Here is a 24,792-nt window from a genome sequence, read left to right as displayed (position 1 = left end):
CTACAGGTGGAGGATTAACCTACCACACCACAGTGCCAGACCTAGTTTTCTTATTTTTAACCCATGAGGATTCTTTTCATGTTCTGTAGACAAGTCCTTTGTTACGTAGATGCTTTGCAAGTGCCTTGTCCTGGTTTGTGCCTTGTCCTTTCATTCTCTTAACAATAACTTTTTTTAAAAGATTTATTTTATTTATTTGAAAGAGTTACATAGAGAGGTAGAGACAGAGAGGGAGTTCTTCTATCGGCTGGTTCACTCCCCAAATGCCTGCCACAGCCAGAGCTGAGCCGATACAAAGTCAGTAGCCAGAAGCTTCTTCCGAATCTCCCACGTAGGTACAGGGGCCCAAGGACTTGGGCCATCCTCTACTGCTTTCCCAGTCCATAGCAGAGAGCTGGATTGGAAGAGGAGCAGCCAAGACTAGAACCGGTGCCCATACAGGGTGCCGGCCCTACAGGCCAGGGCTTTAACCCACTGTGCCACAGAGCCAGCCCCTTAATAACTTTCACAGATCAGATGTCTTTCACTTTGTAGAAGCTCAAATTACCAGATAGATTTCCAAAATTTGTGTATGGGAATAGAATTGTATATCCATATTATAAAGTCTTATTTCTTCCCTTAATTGCTTTTTCACTTTTATCAAATATAATTTGTTGTGGTAGACTTTTGATCCAGTGGTGAAAATGCCAGTTGTTACGTATGCCATCCATATTGAAGTGCATGATTTCTATGCCTGGCTCCAACCCCTGATGCCTGTTTCCTGCTGATGCTGACCTTGGGAAACAGTGGTGATAACTTACTGGTTTCCTGCTATCAGTTTCCTGCTATGTGAGACCTCATTTGTGTTCTGCCATCAGCCTGGCCCAGCACCAACATTGTAGGGATTTGGGGTATGAACAAGTGGATGGAAGTTCTTTCTGTTCCTCAAAAAAAATAAAAAAAAATTAAAAGTCTGTATATTTGTGAGTTAATTTCTGATGCTATTCTCTTCCACTGAATCATTTATTTTTTTAAAGATTTTATTTATTTATTTGACAGGCAGAGTTACAGACAGAGAAAGAGACAGAGAGAAAGGTCTTCCTTCCATTGGTTCACTCCCCAAATGGCTGCAACAGCCGGAGTAGAATCATTTCTTTCTTGATGGTAACACATAGTCTTGGTTATTACAGCTTTATAACAGGTCTTCAAATCATGGATTAGTAGTCCTCCAGATTTGTTTTTTTTTTTTTAATTTTTTAATTTTTTATTTTTGACAGGCAGAGTGGACAGTGTGAGAGAGAGAGACAGAGAGAAAGGTCTTCCTTTTTGCCTTTGGTTCACCCTCCAATGGCCGCTGCAGCCGGCACACCGCGCTGATCCGAAGCCAGGAGCCAGGTACTTATCCTGATCTCCCATGGGGTGCAGGGCCCAAGGACTTGGGCCATTCTCCACTGCACTCCCTGGCCACAGCGGAGAGCTGGCCTGGAAGAGGGGCAACCAGGACAGAATCCGGCACCCCAACTGGGACTAGAACCTGGAGTGCCAGCGCCGCAAGGCGGAGGATTAGCCTAGTGAGCCGCGGTGCCGGCCTGTTTTTTTTTTTTTTTTTTTTTTTTTAAGATTTATTTATTTATTTGAAAGGCAGAGTTATAGAAAGACAGATGCAGAGGCAGAGAAAGAGTCTTCCATCTGCTGGTTCACTCCCTAGATGGCCGTAACGGCCAGAGTTGTGCTGATCTAAAGCCAGGAGCCAGGAGCTTCTTCCAGGTCTCTCAAACATGGGCAAGGGGGCCCCAGACTTGGACTATCTTCTGCTGCTTTCCCAGGCCACAGCAGAAAGCTAGATTGGAAGTGGAGCAGCTGGGACTTGAACTGGCACCCATATGGGTTGCCAGCATTGCAGGTGGCAGCTTTACCTGCCAGGCCACAGTACCAGCCCCATTAATACTGTTTTCTAAAAGCATAAGTAGTTTTAAAGTTTCTCAGCTTAAATTTCTTAATACTAGATATCAACTGATATAAGTGACATAAAAAAAGCTCTCTGATATGCTCAATATTTTTTTAAAGTACCTAGTGGTCCTAAAACCAAAAGGTTTGAGAACTATTATTTGATTATTTGTACATCCTGTGTCAGCATGATTAGATATTTGGGTTGTTTCCATAAGGTCATATTCTGAGAGTAGCTTAAATGGCTGTATGGTCTTAATAGTTCACAGTAACTAGACTGCAAAAAAGATTTATAGAAAAACACAGCAAGTGTTTCTTCATAAATCTCACAATTCTAAATTCTGGTGGGTCAGATGTGTTTAAGCAATTAAAGGGACTCTCACTGTAGCATAGTAGGTTAAGCCTCTGCCTGTGGTATTAGCATCCCTTATGGGAGCCAGTTTGAGTCTCAGCAGATCCACTTACATCCACTTCCATCCAGTTCCTGCTAATGGCCTAGGAAAGCAGTGGAAGATGGCTGAAGGCCTGGGCCCCTGCACCCATGTGGGATACCCCATAGAAGCTCCTGGCTCCTGGTTTTGGATCAGCCAATTTCTGGCAATTGCTGCCATTTGGGTAGTGATCACTGGTTGGAAGACCTTTCTCTGTCTCTCCCTCTCTCTGTCTGTAACTCTGCCTCTCAAATAAATAAATAAAACCTTTAAAAAAATGAAGCAACAGTAATAATTATACCACAGACTGGGCTTTTGTCACAGCTATTTACTTAATAAATTAAATTAACACTATTTTTCTAAGGATTAAATGAGGTGATACAGATTGCACTGTTAAACATCTGTACGATTATATGAGGGACTTCAAAAGTTTGTGAAAGAATACAGGCAAAAGATAATGTAAATTTTCATAAACTTTTTGAATGCTTAGAATTATTTCTGGTGCCATTTCAGCCTCTATTTCAAAGTAAAATATTGTCTGAAATAATCTCATGTAGTATGATAGAAGGTGAGATTTGGGTGTCATGATAAAACTTTTCAGGTTTTGTTTCTGTTCACATAAATATAACCATTAAATAAAAATGAAAGTATAATTTTAGCTGCTAAATTAAAACATTTTTGTTTTTCTGTAGGTAAAATGCTGCAATTAGCTGACATTGATGTAATTATATTTAATACTGTTTATTTTTCACAGTTATTTGTCTCCCAATTTGGGAAAGTAGGTCATTTTAGCATTACATTTTACTGTGTATAAATAAATATAATTTGCTTTTTTTCTAGTACATAAGATTAATGCTTTAGAAGACACTGAACTTTCTTAATTATTTTCCTTAAACATCTTGCTTTTTCTTCCTTGCAATGTTTCAATGCTTTCTGTGACATTTGCTCAAAGAATTTTTTTTTTGAAGATTTATTTATTTGAAAGTCAGAGTTTCACAGAGAGAAACAGAGGCAGAGGCAGAGAGAGAGAGAGGGAGAGAGGGGTCATCCATCTGCTGGTTCACCCCCCAATTTTCCACCATGGCCGGAGCTGTGCCAGTCTGAAGCCAGGATCCAGGAGGTTTTTCCAGGTCTCTCACGTGGGGACAGGAGCCCAAGGGTTTGGGCCATCTTTTACTGCTTTCCCATGCCATGGCATAGCTGGATCAGAAGTGGAGCAGCCAGGACTCGAACATGAGCCCATATGGGATGTGGGCATGGTAGGTGGCTGCTTTATCTGCTAGGCCATAGCGTCAGCCCGCAAACTTTGTTTCACATGGGTCTGCCATGTGAATTCAGGGGCCCAAGGACTTGGACCATTTTCCTCTGCTTTCTCAATCACATTAGCAGGGAGCTATGTTGGAGAGAAGCAGCTGGGACTTGAACTAGCACCCATATAGGATGCTGGTTCTTCAGGGTGTGACTTTTCCCGCTAGCCACATCACTAGCACACATTCTCACTTCTGAGTCTTTGAATTCTGCACTTTTTATTTCTAGAGCAGTTGACTTCATATCTTTATGTTTATACTGAATTTTAGGCATGTAAGTGGTTAATGAAAGATTTCTGCTTCCTAAATTAAAATTATTTTATTCAAATGTCTTTATTGTTTTTTCTTTGTAGATTAATAATGGATAATCTCATATTTATGTAACTAGTTTTAAATCCTTTGATTCATGCACACCAACATAGCTCTCATAGATTCATAAATTCAAGATTTCTTTGTAGTGTGAACAGTCAAAAGTCTTTCTTCCAGCTATTTAGAAAAATATATTATGTTTTTTTTTAACATTTATTTAATGAATATAAATTTACAAAGTACAGCTTTAGGATTACAATGGCTTCCCCCCATAACTTCTCTCCCATTTGCAACCCTCCCCTCTCCCGCTCCCTCTGCCCTTCCATTCACATCAAAATTCATTTTCTTCAATACAGAAGATCAATTTAGCATATATTAAGGAAAGATTTCAACAGTTTACACTAACACTAACACAGAAACACAAATTGTAAAATACTGTTTGAGTACTAGTTATACCATTGAATCACAATGTACATCACATTAAGGACAGAGATCCTACATGAGGAGTAAGTGCACAGTGACTCCTGTTGTTGACTTAACAAATTGACAACTCTTGTTTATGGCATCAGTAATCACCCTAGGCTCTTGTCATGAGTTCCAAGGCTATGGAGGCCTTTTGAGTTCGCCAACTCTGATCTTATTTAGATGAGGTCGTAGTCAAAGTGGAAGTTCTCTCCTCCCTTCAGAGAAAGCTACCTCCTGCTTTGATGACCAGTTCTTTCAACTGGGATCTCACTCACAGAGATCTTTCATATAGGTGTTTTTTTTTTTTTTTTCCCAGAGTGCTTTAGCTTTCCACGCCTCTCATGGGCACTTCAGCCAGATCCAAATGCCTTATGGGCTGATTCTGAGGCCAGGGTGCTGTTTAACACATCCGCCCTTCTATGAGTCTGCTGTGTATCTCAAATCCCATGTTGGATGTTTCTCTCCTTTTTAATTCTATCAGTTAGTATTTGCAGGCACTAGTCTTGTTTATGTGATCCCTTTGACCTTAGTCCTATCATGATGATCAATTGTGAACAGAAATTCATCACTTGGACTAGTGAGATGTTGGTACATGCCACCTTGATGGGATTGAATTGGAATCCCCTGGCACGTTTCAAACTCTACCATTTGGGGCAAGTCCGATTGAGCATGTCCCGAATTGTACATCTCCTCCCTCTCTTATTCCCACTCTCATATTTAACAGGGATCACTTTTCAGTTAAATTTAAACACCTAAGAATAGTTGTGTATTAATTACAGATTTCAACCAATAGTATCAAGTTGAACAAGAAAATACTAAAAGGAATAAAGTATTAAGTTGTTCATCAACAGTCAGGACAAGGGCTGATCAAGTCACTGTTTCTCATAGTGTCCATTTCAACAGGTTTCCTTTTTTGTGGTTGGTTAGTTGTCACTGATCATGGAGAACATATGATATTTGTCCTTTTGGCACTGGCTTATTTCACTCAGCATGATGTATTCCAGATTTCTCCATTTTGTTGCAAATGACCAGATTTCATTGTTTATTTTACTGCTGTATGGTATTCTATAGAGTACATGCCCCATAATTTCTTTATTCAATCTACTACTCATGGCCATTTAGATTGATTCCAGGTCTTAGCTACTGTGAATTGAGCTGCAATAAACATTAAAGTGCAGACCGCTTTTTTGTTTGCCAATTTAAATTCCTTTGGGTAAATTCCAAGGAGTGGGGTGGCTGGCTTGTATGGTAGGGTTATATTCAGCTTTCTGAGGAATCTCCAGACTGACTTCCATAGTAGCTTAACCAGTTTGCATTCCCACCAACAGTGGGTTAGTGTGCCTTTTCCCCCACATCTTCGCCAGCATCTGTTGTTGGTAGCTTTCTGAATGTGAGCCATTCTAACCGGGGTGTGGAGAAACCTCATTGTGGTTTTGATTTGCATTTCCCTGATTGCTAGTGATCCTGAACATTTTTTAATATGTGTTGACTATTTGTATTTCCTCTTTTGAAAAATATCTATTGATGTCCTTGGCCCATCTCTTAAGTGGGTTATTTGTTTTGTTTTTGTGGAGTTTCTTGATCTCTTTGTAGATTCTGGTGATTAACCCTTTATCTGTTGCATAGTTTGCAAATATTTTTTCCAATTCTGTTGGTTGCCTCTTCACTTTCCTGACTGTTTCTTTTACAGTACAGAAACTTCTCAATTTGATGCAATCCCAATTGTTAATTTTGGCTTTGACTGCCTGTGCCTCCGTTTTCTTTTCCAAGAAGTCTTTGTTGGCACCTATATCTTGCAGGGTTTCTGCAATGTTCTCTAATAATTTGATGGTGTCAGGTCGTAGATTTAGGTCTTTAAACCATGTTGAGTGGATTTCTGTGTAAGGTGTAAGGTAGGGGTCTTGCTTCATGGTTCTGCACATGGAAATCCAGTTTTCCCAGCACCATTTATTGAATAGACTGTCCTTGCTCCAGGAATTGGTTTTAGATCCTCAATCAAATATAAGTTGGCTGTAGATGTTTGGGTTGATTTCTGGTGTTTCTATTCTGATCCATTGGTCTATCCATCTGTTTCTATACCAGTACCATGCTGTTTTGATAACAACTGCCCTGTAGTATGTCTTGAAATCTGGTATTGTGATGCCTCTGGCTTTGTTTTTGTTGTACAAAATTGCTTTAGCTATTCGAGGTCTCCTGTGTCTCCATATGAATTTCAGCATCATTTTTTCTAGATCTGAGAAGAATGTCTTTGGTATTTTGATTGGTATCACATTGAATCTATAAATTGTTTTTGGGAGAATGGACATTTTGATGATGTTGATTCTTCCAATCCATGAACATGGAAGATTTTTCCATTTTTTGGTATCCTCTTCTATTTTTTCTTTGAGATTTTGTAATACTCATCATAGAGATCTTTAACGTCTTTGGTTATGTTTATTCCAAGATATTTAATTGTTTTTTGGCTGTTGTGAATGGGATTGATATTATATTTTCTTACTAAGTCATGGAATTGCCTGTGTATACAAAGACTGTTGATTTTTGTGCATTGATTTTATATCCTGCCACTTTGCCAAACTCTTCTATGAGTTCCAGTAGTTTTTTAGTAGAGTTCTTTGACTCCCCTACATAAAGAATCATATCATCTGCAAAGAGGTATAGTTTGACTTCTTCCTTCCCAATTTGTATCCCTTTAATTTCTTTTTCTTGCCTGCTTGCTTTGGCTAAAACTTCCAGAACTATATTTAATTGCAGTGGTGAGAGTGGCATCCCTGTCTGGTGCTAGATCTCAGTGGAAATGCTTCCAACATTTCCCCATTTAATAGGATACTGGCTGTGGGTTTTTCATAAATTGCTTCGATTGTATTGAGGAATGTTCCTTCTATACCCAGTTTGCTTAGAGTTTTCATCATGAAAAGTTGTTCTATTTTATCGAATGTTTTCTCTGCGTCTATTGAGATAATCAAATGGTTTTTCCTCTGCAGTCTGTTAATATGGTATATCACATTGATTGATTTGTGCACATTGAACCATCCCTGCATACCAGGGACAAATCCCACTTAGTCTGGGTGGATGATCTTTCTGATGTGTTGTTGTATTCCATTGGGGAGAATTTTATTGAGGATTTTTGGGGCTATGTTCATCAGGGATATTGATATGTAATTTTCATTCAATGCTGCATCTTTTTCCGGCTTAGGGATTAAGGTGATGCTGGCTTCATAGAAAGAATTTGGGAGGATCCCCTCTTTTTCAATTGTTCTGAATAGTTTGAGAAGAATTGGAGTTAGTTCTTTAAATGTCTGGTAGAATTCATCAGTGAATCCATCTTGTCCTGGGCTTTTCTTTGTTGGGAGGACCTTTATTATTATTTCAATTTCTGTCTCAGTTATGGGACTGTTTAGGTTTTCTATGTCTTCATGGTTCAATTAGGTAGATTGCATGTGTCCAGGAATCTATCCATTTCTGATTCTTTTTATTTCTGTGGTGTCTGTTGTTACATTTCCTTTTTCATCTCTGATTTTATTGATTTGGGTCTTTTCTCTTCTCTTTTTAGTTAGTTTGGCAAACGATGTGTCAATTTTGTTTATTTTTCAAAAAACCAGACCTTCGTTTGGCTGACTTTTTGTAATTTTTTTAATTCAATCCTGTTGATTTCTTCTCTAATTTTAATTATTTCTCTTCTCCTACTAGATATGGGTCTGGTTTGCTGCAGTGTTTGTAGATCCTTGAGATGTGTTGAGAGCTCATTTATTTGGTTCCTTATCAATTTCTTGATGTAGGCACCTATTGCTATAAACTTTCCTCTCAATACTGCTTTTGCCGTATCTCATAAATTTTGATATGTTGTGTGGACCTATGAGAAGGGAGAGGGTGCCCACGACCCAGGAGCCCAGCTGTGCAGTCTATGCACCAGTGCTGGAAAGGGAGGTGCAGCAAAACTTCAGTAGCCCGAGACATTTGCGGGGAAATGGCAGGAAGTTCCTAGAGGGAATGAGGCTTGAAGCCTGCTGGGGAAAGTTCACCAGGCTAACTAGAGGAGAGAAAAAATAAATAAATAAAAGGGACTCACACGGACACAAGTTTCTCTCTACACTCACCTTACAAAGACGAGCAAGATAAAGAGCAGGTTCCACTTTGGACATACATAAAAGCAGAACCTGCCATTGCCCAAGCAGGAAAACCTGACTCTGGTGGGGAGAAATAACAGGAGGTTAGGACCTAGTGAATGTGTGGAGCAAATGAACTGAGACTGTGAAAACTGAAGGTGTGGGAGAGAAGTCACGGAGACGTGAGTACTCTTGGGAGAGTACACAAACTCAGTAACCTTGGCAACCTGGTGTGAGACTTCAGAGAAATTTGAGCTTACATTGAGGACTACATAGATCCTTTGTGTGGTCCTTGGGGCAGAGCAGAGGAATATTATACCCACAGGGGCCCGATTTCAGACACTGAGTACCTTCAATTCCACTCAGCTGTGCGGAATTACTTGCCTTCTGAATTTTAAAAAAAAGGGAGAGAGAGCGAGAGCGAGAGAAGATTTACTCCTAACCTGGTGTGTCACCTTTGGCACAACCTTAACCCTGAAGAACCAAACAGAGCTCTCTGACCACACCCATCACAAGCCTCTAAGGATCCATCAAAAGCAGATAGTCCACTTAATCTAGAGTCATAGTATAACGAGAAAAACCACTACAGCGAAGAAACCAAAGAATATCTCTACAATGCCAAACAACCAACGCAGAAACCGAGGAAACAAGAACAAGGAAGGCATTATGACACCCCCAAATGAACAAGACACCCCAATACAAGATTATGAAAATGATGAGATAGAAGAAATGCAAGAAACGGATCTCAAAAAATTTATGATAACATTAAGAAGTTCTCAAAAACAAATTCTTGAACTACAGAAATCCTTACTGGACAGGATAGAAAATCTCTTGTGAAAATGAAATATTGGCCGGCGCCGCGGCTCACTAGGCTAATCCTCTGCCTAGCGGAGCCGGCACACCAGGTTCTAGTCCGGTCGGGGTGCTGGATTCTGTCCTGGTTGCCCCTCTTCCAGGCCAGCTCTCCGCTGTGGCCAGGGAGTGCAGTGGAGAATGGCCCAAGTCCTTGGGCCCTGCACCCCATGGGAGATCAGGATAAGTACCTGGCTCCTGGCTTCGGATCAGCGCATTGCGCCGGCTGCAGCGCACTGGCCACGGTGGCCAGTGGAGGTTGAACCAACGGCAGAGGAAGACCTTTCTCTCTGTCTCGCTCTCTCTCACTGTCCACTCTGCCTGTCAAAAAAAAAATAAAATAAATTAAAAATAAAAAAAAGAAAATGAAATATTAAGGAGGAAACAAAATGGAATGAAGCAACTAGTAGAACATGAAATTGTGATAGTGAAGAGAAATCATAATGAAGTGAAGAATTCAATAGATCAAATGAAAAAAGCATTAGAGAGCCTTAAAAACAAAATCAGTGAAGCTGAGGAGAGAATATCGGACTTAGAAGACAGAAAACAGGAAAGTATACAGTCAAACCAAAGACAAGAAGAGGAAATTAGAAATCTAAAAAATATTGTCAGGAATCTACAGGATGCTATTATAAAACCCAACATTCAGGTTCTAGGAGTTCCTGAAGGCATGGAGAGAGAGAAAGGATTAGAAAGCCTTTTCAGTGAGATACTAGCAGAAAATTTTCTGGGTTTGGAGAAGGACAGAGACATCCTAGTACAGGAAGCTCTTAGAACCCCTAGTAAACATGACCAAAAGAGATCCTCACCACAGTGAAAGATAAAGAAAAGATCCTAAAATATGCAAGAGAGAAACGTCAGATTACTCTCAGAGGATCTCCAATTAGACTCACAGCTGACTTTTCATCAGAAACCCTACAGGCTAGGAGGGAATTGTGAGACATAGCCCAGGTACTAAGAGAGAAAAACTGCCAGCCCAGAATATTATATCCAGCAAAGCTCTCATTTGTGAATGAAGGTGAAATAAAGACCTTTCATGGCAAATAGAAAAGAATGAATTTGTTGCCACTCGTGCAGCCCTGCAAAAAATTCTTAAAGATGTGCTACACAGAAACAGAAATATGGCCATCAATATGAAAGAAGGTAAAGGAAGAAAACCTCCCAGTAAAAGATCACAGGAAGCTCAAAGCATATACTAGAAAATATATTTGGAAAAATGGCAGGGCAAATTGCCCATGTAGGATGCCAGCAATGCAGGTGGCAGCTTTTCCCGCTATGCCACAGTGCCAGCCCCTCTACAGATTGCCTTGTAGGTGCTCTCTTGATTATCCCAGGTTAGGGAGAACATAATAGGATTTGTCCCTTTGATACTGGCTTATTTCACTAAGTTTGATGTTTTCCAGTTTATCCATTTTGGGCCAGATTTTTTTTTTCAGATTTTTTTTTAACTGCTGAGTAGTATTCCATGATGTACATATCCCATGATTTCTTTATCCACTCTTCAGTTGATGGGCTTTTGGGTTGATTCCATGTCTTAGCTATTGTGAATTGAGCTGCAGTAAATATGGGAGTACAGATAACTCTTTCATATGATGATTTCATCTCCCTTGGGTAAATTCCCAAGAGTGGGATGGCTGAGAAATGTGCTACAACTATTTTCAGCTTTCTGACGTATCTCCCTATTGTTTTCCATAGTGGTTTTACCTGTTTACATTCCCACCAATAGTGGATTGGGGTACTTTTTTTTAAAAGATTTTGTTTTATTTAATTGAGAGGTAAAGTTACAGACAGTGAGAGGGAAAGACAGAGGGAAATGTCTTCCTTCCATTGGTTCACTCCCCAGATGACTTCCTCCATCCCAATTTGTATCTATTTGATTTTTTTTTTCTTGCCTAATGTCTCTGGATAAAACTTCCAGTAGTATATTGAATAGCAATTGTGAGAGTGGGCATCCTTGTCTGGTTTTGAATCTCAGTGAGAATGCTTCCAACTTACCTCCATTCAATAGGATTCTGGCCTTGCATTTGTCATAAATTCCCTTGATTGTGTTGAGTAATGTACCTTCTATACCAAATTTGCTTAGAATTTTGATAATGAGAGAGTGTTGTATTTTGTCAAATGCTTTCTCTGCATCTATTGAAATAATCATAGGGTTTTTGTTCTTCAGTTTGTTAATGTTATGTATCACATTGATTGATTTGCAAATGTTGGACCATCTTTGCATACCAGGGATAAATCCCACTTGGTCTGGCTAAATGATCTTTCTGATGTGTTCTTGGATTTGATTGGCTAGTATTTTATTGAGTATTTTCACATCTTTGTTTATCAGAGAATTTGGTCTGTAGTTCTCTTTCTCTGTTATATCTTATTCAGCTTTAGCAATAAGCTTCATAGAAAGAATTTGGGAGGATACCCCTCCAATTGTTTTGAATAATATGCAAAGAATCAGAGTTATTTCTTCTTTGATTGTCTAATAGAATTTAGCAATGAAGCCAACCAGTCCTGGGGTTTGTTTTGTTGGGAGAGTCTTTATTACTAATTCAATTTCTGTCTTTGTTATGGGTCTGTTTAGGTTTTCTCTGTCTTCATTGGCACAATTTAGGTAATTTTTGTGTCCAGGAGTCTATCCATTTCTTCTGGGTTTCCTGGTTTATTGGCATACAGCTCTTTGTAATAATTTCTGATGATTCTTATTTCTGTTGTGTGCATTGAATTTCCTTTTTCATCTCTAATTTTATTAATTTGGATCTTCTCTTTCCTTTTTTTTTTTTTGTTTAGTTGGGCAATGGTGTATCAGTTTTGTTTATTTTTTCAAAGAACCAGCTATTCATTTTGCTGATCTTTTGTATGTTTTTGTTTTGATTTTGCTCATTATGTCTTTAGTTTTAATTATTTCTTTTCTTCTTCTTTTTTTTTTTTGACAGGAAGAGTTAGACAGTGAGAGAGAGAGAGACAGAGAGAAAGGTCTTCCTTCCATTGGTTCAAACCCCAAATGGCCGCTATGGCCAGTGCACTGTGCTGATCTGAAGCCAGGAGCCAGATGCTTCCTCCTGGACTCCCATGTGGGTACAGGCACCCAAGCACTTGGGCCATCCTCCACTGTCTTCCCTGGCCACAGCAGAGAGCTGGACTGGAAGAGGAGCAACTGGGACAGAATCCGGAGCCCCAACTGAGACTAGAACCTGGAATACTGGCGCCACAGGCGGAGCATTAGCCTAGTGAGCTGTGGCACCGGCCAATTATTTCTTTTCTTCTACTGGTTTTTGGTTTGGATTGTTTTGTTTTTCTAGGTCCTTGATATGCTTTGATATCTCATTTATCTGGTGCCTTTCTAAATTTTTGATGTAGGCACTAATTTCTCTAAACTTTATTCTTAACACTGCTTTTTCTGTGTCCTATAAGATTTGTTATGTTGTATTGTCACGTTCATTTATTTGCATAAATTTTTCAATTTTTCTTTTGGTTTCTTTAGTGACCCACTGTTCATTCAGGAGCATGTTCGTTGATCTCCATATGTTTGCATGTATTCTTGAAATTCCCAAGTTGTTGATTTCTAACTTCATTCCATTGTGGTTGGAGAGGATGCCTGGTATGACTTCAATTTTTTTGAATTTGCTGGCACCTGAGGGACAAGCATGTGGTCAAGTTTAGAGAAAGGTCCATGCACTGTTGAGAAGAAAGTGCATTCTCCAGCCGAAGGATGGAAAGTTTTGTAGATATCTCTTAGGTCCATTTGGTCTATAATGTTGATTAACTCTGTTGTTTCCTTACTGATTTTCTGTCTGGTTGATCTGTCCATTGCTGAAAGTGAGGTATTGAAGTCCCCCATTACTATTGTATTTAAGTCTGTGTCTCCCTTTAGGTCCATTAACATTTTTTAAATAGCCTGGTGCCCTATAATTAGGTGCATATATATTTATATTACTTACTTCTTCCTGTTCAATTGACCCCTTAATCATTATATAGTGCCCTTCTTTGTTTCTCTTAATTGTTTTCATGTTAAAGTTTATTTTGTCTGATATTAGGATGGCTACACTAGCTTGTTTTGGTTTCTGTGAACATGGAATATCTTTTTCCATCCTTTCACTTTTAGTCTGTGTGTGTCTTTGTTGGTGAGACGTGTTTCTTGTAGGCAGTAAATGGATTTTGTTTTTTAATCCATTCAGCCAGTCTTTGTCTTTTAACTGGGGATTGAGTTCATTTACATTAGGGTGATTATTGAAAAATAATTATTTTGCTCTGCCATTTTTCCATAAATATTCCTATTTTTTACTTTGGATTTCCTTTTTACTTTTACTGAGAGATTTTCTGCCTCCACCTTTCATAGTGATGATGGTGTTTCTGTGTGTAGGACATCCTTAAGTGTCTTTTGTAAGGCTGGCTGGGTGGGGATAAATTCTTTCAATTTCTGTTTGTTATGGAAGGTCTTTATTACACCTTCATTCATAAATGAGAGCTTTGCAGGGTATAGCATTTTGGGTTGACAGTTTTCTCTTAAATCTTGGAAAATATATCACCATTATTTCCTAGCCTGTAGGGTTTCTGATGAGATGTCCACTATGAGTGTAATTGGAGATCCTCTGAAGGCGATCTGGCATTTCTCTTGTGCATATTTTAGAATTTTTTCTTTATGTTTTATTGTGTAAAGTTTGACTACAATCTGTTATGATGAACATTTTTTGGTCGTGTATATTGGGAATTCTCTGTGCTTCCTATACTAGATGTCCCTTTTTTTTCTCTATATTAGGGGCATTTTCCAAAATTATGTCACTAAAAAGGCCTTCTAATCCGTTCTGTATTTCCACACCTTCAGGAACTCCTAGGATCCTTATGTTGGGTCATTTGGTAGTATTCTATAGCTCTCCAACAGTTTTTGGCCTGATTGTGACATTTCCAGAGATTTGTCTTCTAGCTTGGATATTCTTTCCTCTGCCTCACCACCTCTGTCGTTAAGACTTCCCACTGTATTATTGGTTTGATCTATTGAATTCTTCATTTCTAGTGTTTCGTTTTGATTTCTCTTTAAGATCTCATGTTCATAGGAAAAAATTTCATTCATATAGTATACTATTTTCTTTAGTTTGTTTCTGAGTAATCTGATTGTTTAGTTTTTTGAATTCTGTTTCTGGTATTTCCTCAATCTCTTCATCTTCATTTGTAATACTGTAATGTTGTAGGGATCCTTTGGGGTGTTCATAGTTTTTCTTATTCTTGTTTTTTTGAACTTTTGACATCGTTTTTTGACATTTGTGAAAATTTTTTCTCTCTGGTTAGATCAGATGTCCTACATACTCACCACTGCAGTCCTGCTCACTTCTCAATTATGTTGCTGGGTTTGGAGAGGCCCTCAGGTGGCTTTACCCCTCCCCTCTAATTGCTGGGCAACTGGTGTAGTGCATTACAAGTGGTACAATGGCTGGAGAGTCTTCCCCTTTACTATGTCCTACAGTGGTGTCAGCGCTTCCCCTGCTGTGCAGGTCTCTACTGCAGTGGAGATGTGGGAAGAAGGAGAGAAGTGCCACCTTGTTTTGTTTTCTTTTTTCCTTTCCTTTCTTATGGGGGATCTGCATGGAACTCCAAAAGCAGTTCACTAAGCTCTCCCTCCCAATGTATAAGCAATGCTGTGGGACCATGGATTCCCCTCTTAATTGGTTTACCTGGGTGGATGTCCTCCTCCCTGGTCCAAATCGGTGTGTTTTCTGTTGTGTTTTTGCTCTCATCAAGGGTCCACTGCTTTGGGGTGTCTCCCACTGTTACTTTCCCACAGCTTTGTCCTGAGAGTATATTCTCATTTTTTAAATATTAATTATACCCCATGTAAATCAGACCATCCTGTCACTATTCTGCCATCTTGGAACACCCTCCTGCCTAGATTTAACTTTTACAAAGTAAATTTATTCCCTATTTAAGTCTAAGAAATTGGCAAGAAAGGAAAAATTTCATTATTACTTCTTGCTATTACCAACACTTTTTTGTGCACTCATAATAATTCACTTTGGTATTGTAGATTTGAAATACATTATTTTTTTTTTCACATCCATTGTGAATTACCAAGATCAGACTAATGATATCTCTCTTTCTACTTTCTGGTTTGCTCTATTAACATAATTGTCCATGGATTAATGAATCAAAATCAACAAAATATCATATGAAATAATATCTGTTATAAATTCTTCACTTTTATTTCTAGTTGAATTATCATGCATATTACTTTATATTTTTATAATAGGACAAGAATTTCCTTTCACTGATAAATGTATTGATCACTTTTTTCCTTTTCTTTTTTTTAACTTTTATTTAATGAATATAAATTTCCAAAGTACAGCTTATGGATTACAGTGGCTTCCCCCCACATAAATTCCCTCCCACCCGCAACCCTCCCCTTTCCCTCTCCCTCTCCCCTTTCATTCACATCAAGATTCATTTTCAATTATCTTTATATACAGAAGATCAGTTTAAGTATTAAGTAAAGATTTCATCAGTTTACACCCACATAGAAACACAAAGTGAAAAATACTGTTTGAGTACTAGTTATAGCGTTAAATCACAATGTACAGCACATTAAGGACAGAGATCCTACATGAGGAGTAAGTGCACAGTGACTCCTGTTGTTGACTTCACAAATTGACAACTCTTGTTTATGGCCTCAGTAATCACCCTAGGCTCTTGTCATGAGTTGCCAAGGCTATGGAAGCCTTTTGAGTTCACCGACTCTGATCATATTTAGACAAGGTCGTAGTCAAAGTAGAAGTTCTCTCCTCCCTTCAGAGAAAGTACCTCCTTCTTTGATGGCCTGTTCTCTCCACTGGGATCTTACTATCCGATATCTGTCATTTAGGTCATTTTTTTTTTTTTTTTTGCCAGAGTATCTTGGCTTTCCATGCCTGAAATACTCTCATGGGCTTTTCAGCCAGATCCGCATGCCTTAAGGGCTGATTCTGAGGCCAGAGTGCTGTTTAGGACATCTGCCATTCTATGGGTCTGCTGTGTATCCTGCTTCCCATGTTGGATCGTTCTCTCTCTTTTTTATTCTATCAGTTAGTATTTTCAGACATTAGTCTTGTTTATGTGATCCCTTTGACTCTTAGTCCTATCATTATGACCAATTGTGAACAGAAATTGATCACCGAGACTATTGAGATGGCATTGGTACATGCCACCTTGATGAGATTGAATTGGAATCCCATGGTATGTTTCTAACTCTACCGTTTGAGGTAATTCAGCTTGAGCATGTCCTGAATTGCACATCTCTTCCCTCTTTTATTCCCACTCTTAAATTTAACAGCGATCACTTTTCAGTTAAGTTTTAACACTTGAGAATAACTGTGTATCGATTACGCATTCAACCAAAAGTATTAAGTAGAGCAAGCAAAAAAAAATACTAAAAGGGATAACATATTAAGTTGTTTACCAACAGTCAGGGCAAGGGCTGATCAAGTCACCGTTTCCCATAGTGTTCATTTCACTTTAACAGGTTTCCTTTTTGGTGCTCAGTTAGTTGTCACATATCATGGAGAACATATATTTGTCCCTTTAGCACTGAATCAGTGAATTTCCTTTCACTGATACATGTATTGATCACTTTTTTCCTTTTCTAAAATATACTTAAGTATTGAGCATTTTCTGTGAGACAGATATTTTTCCGAGTGCATACTAAAAGTGGTATTGTCTCTTCCTTTAGGAATTCTTTATCTAGGGATCTTGAAGTATATAAAGTAAGTTTTTTTGGGAAGTTTTACCATACAAGGAGCTTTCAAGCTGAGTTGGGAAGCACTAATAATTTACAAGGCGTAGGTAAAAGATGGGAAATAGTGCATGTGAAAAAACAGGGCTTTTAAGATACAAGTTAACTGGCCTACCAGTCATTTGGACTGTGTAGATTATATAGAACTGGAGTCCAGGTGGGTGTCAGGTGTCAGTCTATGATCTGAGGAATTATTGATGGATTGCCAATAGATGAGAGATAACAATTAGACTGAATTAAAAATTCTGATTGCAGACAGAATGGTGGGTAAGATAATGACAAAAAATAAATCTGTAAAGTGGCAAAGATGTAAAACAAGATGGAGACCTGGAAGTAAGAAGTGACAGCACATCTGTAGTAAGAGGTACTTGAGAACTAAAAATATATGTTACTTGTTCACTGACTGAATATGAAAATCAGAGAGAGAAGATGATACAGAGAATTAGAACCAAGTCCTTGCTTTAGTCACTGTGTGGATCATTTATGCTAACCGCTTGAGAATGGGAAGACATAGAAGTCAATTTGTGGGTTGACTAAGAATAGAAAGTAGTTGGTTACTTCTATTTTTGTATAGCTTTAAAGAGAAAATTGGACTGGAGATTCAAATTTAGAAGTAATCTACAGGTATGGATGATAGCTGATACCACTGATGTTGACCATAATGCCTGGAATCACTGATTTATAGCACAACCATACAAACATTAAAGGATGAATTATTGCAGTTCTTAAAAGAGACAGTGAACGTTCTTGGGAAGCTATGATGGATGTGGCAAGACATCTAATTAGAAATGTCGCTGGGGCTGGCATTGTGGCATAGTGTGTTAATCAACCACATATAATGCTTACATCTCATATAGGTGCTTGTTGGGATTCTTGCTACTTCACTTACAGTACAACTCCCTGCTAATGTGCCTAGAAAATCATCAGAAGATGGCAAAGTACTTGGGCCGCTGCAACAAGAGGGAGACCAGGGTGAAGCTTATGTATCCTGGCTTTAACCTGGTCCAGTTCTGTCAATTGCAGCCATTTGGAGAGTGAACCAGTAGAGGAAAGATCTGTCTCTCTCTCCTTCTCTCTCTGTAACCCTGCATTGCAAATAAATAAATGTTTTTTAAAAAAGAATAACATCATTGAAGGCAAGAATGGAAATAATTTACAAAACAAATAATCAAATAGACAATAGAGAATTCAGGTAGGATTTATTCATGTGTTTTGGGGAGTATGTTTCATCTCATGGGCTAGGGAACATAATTTGAAAATAATATACTTTCTGATGTCATTGTTTACAGTTTATGTGGGGAGATAAATGCAAATGGTTCAAAAATAATTTGTCTTAATACAAGGAAATTAAGTATTATATGTGAAAAAATTCTGGGTGGAGTCAGGGAAGACTTCAGAGGGAAGTTATATTTTGAGCTAAAACTGGAAGAATGAATAGTTTTCTAGTAATATAAGAGCAAATAGAATAATATATGCAAAATATGCATTTTTGAAAGAACATGTTCTTTCCTAAAAAACTTCAATCACTGAATATAAAATCTGAGTTGTGAGAATGAAGAGGTTTGGGAGAGGAAGAGATCTTACAGAAAGGACAGTTGATGAGTAAGATATTAGATTTGGGGGCTGGCGCTGTGGTGCAGGGGGTTAAATCCCTTGCCTGAAGTGCCAGCATCCCATATGGTTGCCAGTTCTAGTCCTGGCTGCTCCTCTTCCAATCCAGCTCTCTGCTATGGCCTGGGAAAGCAGTAGAGAATGGCCCAAGTCCTCAGGTCCCTGCACAATGTGGGAGACCCAGAAGAATCACCTGGCTCCTGGCTTTGGATTGGCACAGCTCTGGTCGTTGTGGCCATCTGGGGAGTAAGCCAGCAGAATGAAGACCTCTCTCTCTGTTTCTGCCTCTCTCTGTAACTCTGTCTTTCAAATAAATAAAATACATGTTTAAAAAAAGGTATTAAATTTACAACATTCGAGTTCTAGGAGTTCCTGAAGGCATGGAGAGAGAGAAAGGATTGGAAGGCCTTTTTAGTGAGATACTAGCAGAGAACTTTCCAGGTTTGGAGAAGGACAGAGATATCCTAGTACAGGAAGCTCATAGAACCCCCAATAAACATGACCAAAAGAGATCCTCACCACGACACGTGGTAATTAAACTTACCACAGTGAAACATAAAGAAAAGATCCTAAAATGTGCAAGAGAGAAACGTCAGATTACTCTCAGAGGATCTCCAATCAGACTCACAGCTGACTTCTCATCAGAAACCCTACAAGCTAGGAGGGAATGGCGAGACATAGCACAGGTGCTAAGAGAGAAAAATTGCCAGCCCAGAATATTATATCCTGCCAAGCTCTCATTTGTGAATGAAGGTGAAATAAAGACCTTTCATAGCAAACAGAAATTGAAAGACTTTGTGGCCACTCGTCCGGCCCTGCAAAAGATACTTAAAGATGTGCTACACTCAGAAACACAGAAACACGGCCATCAATATGAAAGAAGGGAAAGGAAGAACACCTACCAGTAAAAGAGCATGGGAAGCTCAAAGCATATACTAGAAAATATTTCCGGGAAAATGGCAGGGCAAAGTCACTACGTATCAATAGTCACATTGAACATTAATGGTCTGAATTCTTCAGTTAAAAGACACCGTTTGGCTGACTGGCTCACAGAACACAACCCAACTATTTGTTGCCTACAAGAAACACATCTCTCTAACAAAGAGGCATGCAGACTGAAAGTGAAAGGTTGGAAAAAGATATTCCATGCCAACAGAAACCAAAAAAAAGCAGGTGTAGCCATATTAATATCAGACAAAATAAACTTTAATACAAAAACTGTTAAGAGAGACAAAGAGGGACACTATATAATGATTAAGGGTTCAATTCAACAGGAAGATGTAACTATTATAAATGTATATGCACCTAATTACAGGGCACCGGTCTATTTAAAAGATATGTTAAGGGACTTAAAGGGAGATTTAGATTCCAATACAATAGTACTGGGGAACTTCAATACTCCACTCTCAGAAATAGACAGATCATCCGGACAGAAGATCAACAAGGAAACAGCAGATTTAATTGACACTATTGCCCAAATGGATCTAACAGATATCTACAGAACTTTCAACCCTACATCTACAGACTTCACATTCTTCTCAGCAGCGCATGGAACCTTCTCTAGGATTGACCACATACTAGGCCATAAAGCAAGTCTCAGCAAATTTAAAAGAATTAGAATCATACCATGCAGCTTCTCAGACCACAGCGGGATGAAGCTGGAAATTAGCAACTCAGGAAACCCCAGAAAGTATGCAAACACATGGAGACTGAACAACATGCTCCTGAATGAACACTGGGTCATTCAAGAAATCAAAAGAGAAATCAAAAACTTTCTGGAAGTAAATGAAGACAACAACACAACATATCAAAACTTATGGGATACAGCAAAAGCAGTATTGAGAGGCAAATTTATAGCAATAGGTGCCTATACCAAGAAATTGGAAAGGTACCAAATAAATGAGCTTTCAGCGCACCTCAAGGACCTAGAAAAGCTGCAGCAAACCAAACCCAAATCTAGTAGGAGAAGAGAAATAATTAAAACCAGAGAAGAAATTAACAGGATTGAATCCAAAAAAACATTACAAAAAGTCAGCCAAACGAAGGTCCGGTTTTTTGAAAAAATAAACAAAATTGACACCCCATTGGCCCAACTAACTAAAAAAAGAAGAGAAAAGACCCAAATCAATAAAATCAGAGATGAAAAAGGAAATGTAACAACAGACACCACAGAAATAAAAAGAATCATCAGAAATTACTACAAGGACCTGTATGCCAGCAAACAGGAAAACCTATCAGAAATGGATAGATTCCTGGACACATGCAATCTACCAAAATTGAACCATGAAGACATCGAAAACCTAAATAGACCCATAACTGAAACAGAAATTGAAACAGTAATAAAGGCCCTCCCAACAAAGAAAAGCCAAGGACCAGATGGATTCACTGCTGAATTCTACCAGACATTTAAAGAAGAACTAATCCCATTTCTTCTCAAACTATTCAGAACAATCGAAAAAGAGGGAATCCTCCCAAATTCTTTCTATGAAGCCAGCATCACCTTAATCCCTAAGCCAGAGAAAGATGCAGCACTGAAAGAAAATTACAGACCAATATCCCTGATGAACATAGATGCAAAAATGCTCAATAAAATTCTGGCCAATAGAGTACAACAACACATCAGGAAAATCATCCACCCAGACCAAGTGGGATTTATCCCTGGTATGCAGGGATGGTTCAACATTCGCAAATCAATCAATGTGATTCACCACATTAACAGACTGCAGAAGAAAAACCATATGGTTATCTCAATTGATGCAGAGAAAGCATTTGATAAAATTCAACACCCTTTCATGATGAAAACTCTAAGCAAATTGGGTATAGAAGGAACATTCCTCAATATAATCAAAGCAATTTATAAAAAACCCACAGCCAGCATCCTATTAAATGGGGAAAAGTTGGAAGCATTTCCACTGAAATCTGGCACCAGGCAGGGATGCCCACTCTCACCACTGCTATTTAACATAGTTCTGGAAGTTTTAGCCAGAGCCATCAGACAAGAAAAAGAAATCAAAGGAATACAAATCAAGAAGGAAGAAGTCAAACTATCCCTCTTTGCAGACGATATGATTCTGTACTTAGGGGATCCAAAGAACTCTACTAAGAGACTATTGGAACTCATAGAGGAGTTTGGCAAAGTGGCAGGATATAAAATCAATGCACAAAAATCAACAGCCTTTGTATACACAAGCAATGCCATGACTGAGAAAGAACTGCTAAGATCAATCCCATTCACAATAGCTACAAAAACAATCAAATACCTTGGAATAAACTTAACCAAGGACGTTAAAGATCTCTACGATGAAAATTACAAAACCTTAAAGAAAGAAATAGAAGAGGATACCAAAAAATGGAAAAATCTTCCATGCTCATGGATTGGAAGAATCAACATCATCAAAATGTCCATTCTCCCAAAAGCAATTTATAGATTCAATGCAATCCCAATCAAGATACCAAAGACATTCTTCGCAGATCTAGAAAAAATGATGCTGAAATTCATATGGAGGCACAAGAGACCTCGAATAGCTAAAGCAATCTTGTACAAGAAAAACAAAGCCAGAGGCATCACAATACCAGACTTCAGGACATACTACAGGGCAGTTGTAATCAAAACAGCATGGTACTGGTACAGAAACAGATGGATAGACCAATGGAACAGAATTGAAACACCAGAAATCAATCCAAACATCTTCAGCCAACTTATATTTGATCAAGGATCTAAAACTAATTCCTGGAGCAAGGACAGTCTATTCAATAAATGGTGCTGGGAAAACTGGATTTCTACATGCAGAAGCATGAAGCAAGACCCCTACCTTACACCTTACACAAAAATCCACTCAACGTGGATTAAAGACCTAAATCTACGTCCTGACACCATTAAGTTATTAGAGAACATTGGAGAAACCCTTCAAGATATTGGCACAGGCAAAGAATTTCTGGAAAAGACCCGGGAGGCACAGGCAGTCAAAGCCAAAATCAACTATTGGGATTGCATCAAATTGAGAAGTTTCTGCACTGCAAAAGAAACAGTCAGGAGAGTGAAGAGACAACCGACAGAATGGAAAAAATATTTGCAAACTATGCAACAGATAAAGGGTTAATAACCAGAATCTACAAAGAGATCAAGAAACTCCACAAAAACAAAACCAACAACCCACTTAAGAGATGGGCCAAGGACTTCAATAGACATTTTTCAAAAGAGGAAATCCAAATGGCCAACAGGCACATGAAAAAATGTTCAAGGTCACTAGCAATCAGGGAAATGCAAATCAAAAGCACAATGAGGTTTCACCTCACCCCGGTTAGAATGGCTCACATACAGAAATCTACCAACAACAGATGCTGGCGAGGATGTGGGGAAAAAGGGACACTAACCCACTGTTGGTGGGAATGTAAACTGGTCAAGCCACTATGGAAATCAGTCTGGAGATTCCTCAGAAACCTGAAGATAACCCTACCGTTCGACCCAGCCATCCCACTCCTTGGAATTTACCCAAAGGAGTTTAAATTGATAAACAAAAAAGCGGTCTGCACCCTAATGTGTATTGCAACACAATTCACAATAGCCAAGACCTGGAACCAACCTAAATGCCCATCAATGGTAGACTGGATAAAGAAATTATGGGATATGTATTCTTTAGAATACTATACCGCAGTAAGAAACAACGAAATCCAGTCATTTGCAACAAAATGGAGGAATGTGGAACACATCATGCTGAGTGAAGTAAGCCAGTCCCAAAGGGACAAATACCATATGTTCTCCCTGATCGGTGACAACTGACTGAACACCAAAAAGGAAACCTCCTGAAGTGAAATGGACACTATGAGAAATGGTGACTTGATCAGCATAGCCCTGACTGCTAATGGACAACTTAATACATTATCCTTCATAGTATTTTTTTTTGTCTGTTCTACTTAATATGACTGGTTTAATTCTGTAATTATCACACAGTTATTCTTAAGTGTTGAAAATTAACTGAAATGTGATCCCTGTTAAACATAAGAGTGGGAATAAGAGAGGGAAGAGATGTATAATTTGGGGCATGCTCGGGCTGACTTGCCCCAATTGGTAGAGTTGGAAACATACCAGGGGATTCCAATTCAATCCCATCAAGGTGGCATGTGCCAATGCCATCTCACTACTCCAAGTGATCAATTTCAGTTCACAATTGATCATAATGAAAGGACTAAGAGTCAAAGGGAGCACATAAACAAGTCTAGTATCTGCTAACACTAACCGATAGAATAAATAAAGGGTAGAGTGATCCAACATGGGAAGTGAGATACTCAGCAGACTCATAGAATGGTGGATGTCCTAAATAGCACTCTGGCCTCAGAATCAGCCCTAAAGGCATTTGGATCTGGCTGAAAAGCCCATGAGAGTATTTCAGGCATGGAAAGCCAAGACACTCTGGCAAAAGATCTCTGTGAGTGAGATCCCAGTGGAAAGAACAGGTCTTCAAAGAGGGAGGTGCCTTTCTCTGAAGGGAGGAGAGAACCTCCACTTTGACTATGACCGTGTCTAAGCAAGATAAGAGTCGGAGAACTCAAGGGGCTTCCATAGCCTTGGAAACTCATGACTGGTGCATAGGGAGATTACTGATGCCATAAACAGGAGTGTCAATTTGTAAAGTCAACAACAGGAGTCACTGTGCACTTACTCCTCATGTAGGATCTCTGTCCTTAATGTGCTGTACACTGAGGCTTAATGCTATAACGAGCACTCAAACAGTATATTTCACTTTGTGTTTCTATGGGGGTGCAAACGATTGAAATCTTTACTTAATGTACACTAAACTGATCTTCTGTAAAAAAAAAAAAAAAAAAAAAGAAATTATCAATTCCCAACTTGACTCTCACTGGGATTAAACATGACAATAGGTCTGATCTGATTTCATCATCATTTAAAAAAAATCATCTATTATTTTTCACTTTGTGTTTCTGTGTGGGAGCAAACTGTTGAAATCCTTACTTAAGGTATACTAAGCTGATCTTCTGTATATTAAGATAATCGAAAATGAATCTTGATGTGAATGGAAGGGGAG

The 24,792-nt window shown here is 38.8% G+C and overlaps 1 protein-coding gene across 11 annotated transcripts in view; it reads left to right on the top strand.

The window, feature by feature from the left end:
• The window catches only part of NAALADL2 (N-acetylated alpha-linked acidic dipeptidase like 2), a 1,435,315-nt gene that overhangs the window by 163,357 nt on the left and 1,247,166 nt on the right, over positions 1 to 24,792 (top strand). For 4 of the 11 annotated variants that reach the window (XM_070072492.1, XM_070072490.1, XM_070072489.1 and 1 more), the window contains one exon: positions 1 to 24,792. This exon is cut by the window's left edge and continues 30,440 nt beyond it. The exons of the other annotated variants lie outside the window; for them this stretch is intronic. In XM_070072492.1, the coding sequence (XP_069928593.1) occupies positions 19,663 to 22,848 (3,186 nt within the window). In that variant the 5' untranslated portion in view covers positions 1 to 19,662 and the 3' untranslated portion in view covers positions 22,849 to 24,792. 11 annotated transcript variants of the gene reach the window in all.

Source organism: Oryctolagus cuniculus, chromosome 4 (assembly GCF_964237555.1).
Source record: "Oryctolagus cuniculus chromosome 4, mOryCun1.1, whole genome shotgun sequence".
Classification (NCBI taxonomy): Eukaryota; Metazoa; Chordata; class Mammalia; order Lagomorpha; family Leporidae; genus Oryctolagus; species Oryctolagus cuniculus.
This window is presented reverse-complemented; position numbering and strand designations above follow the sequence as displayed.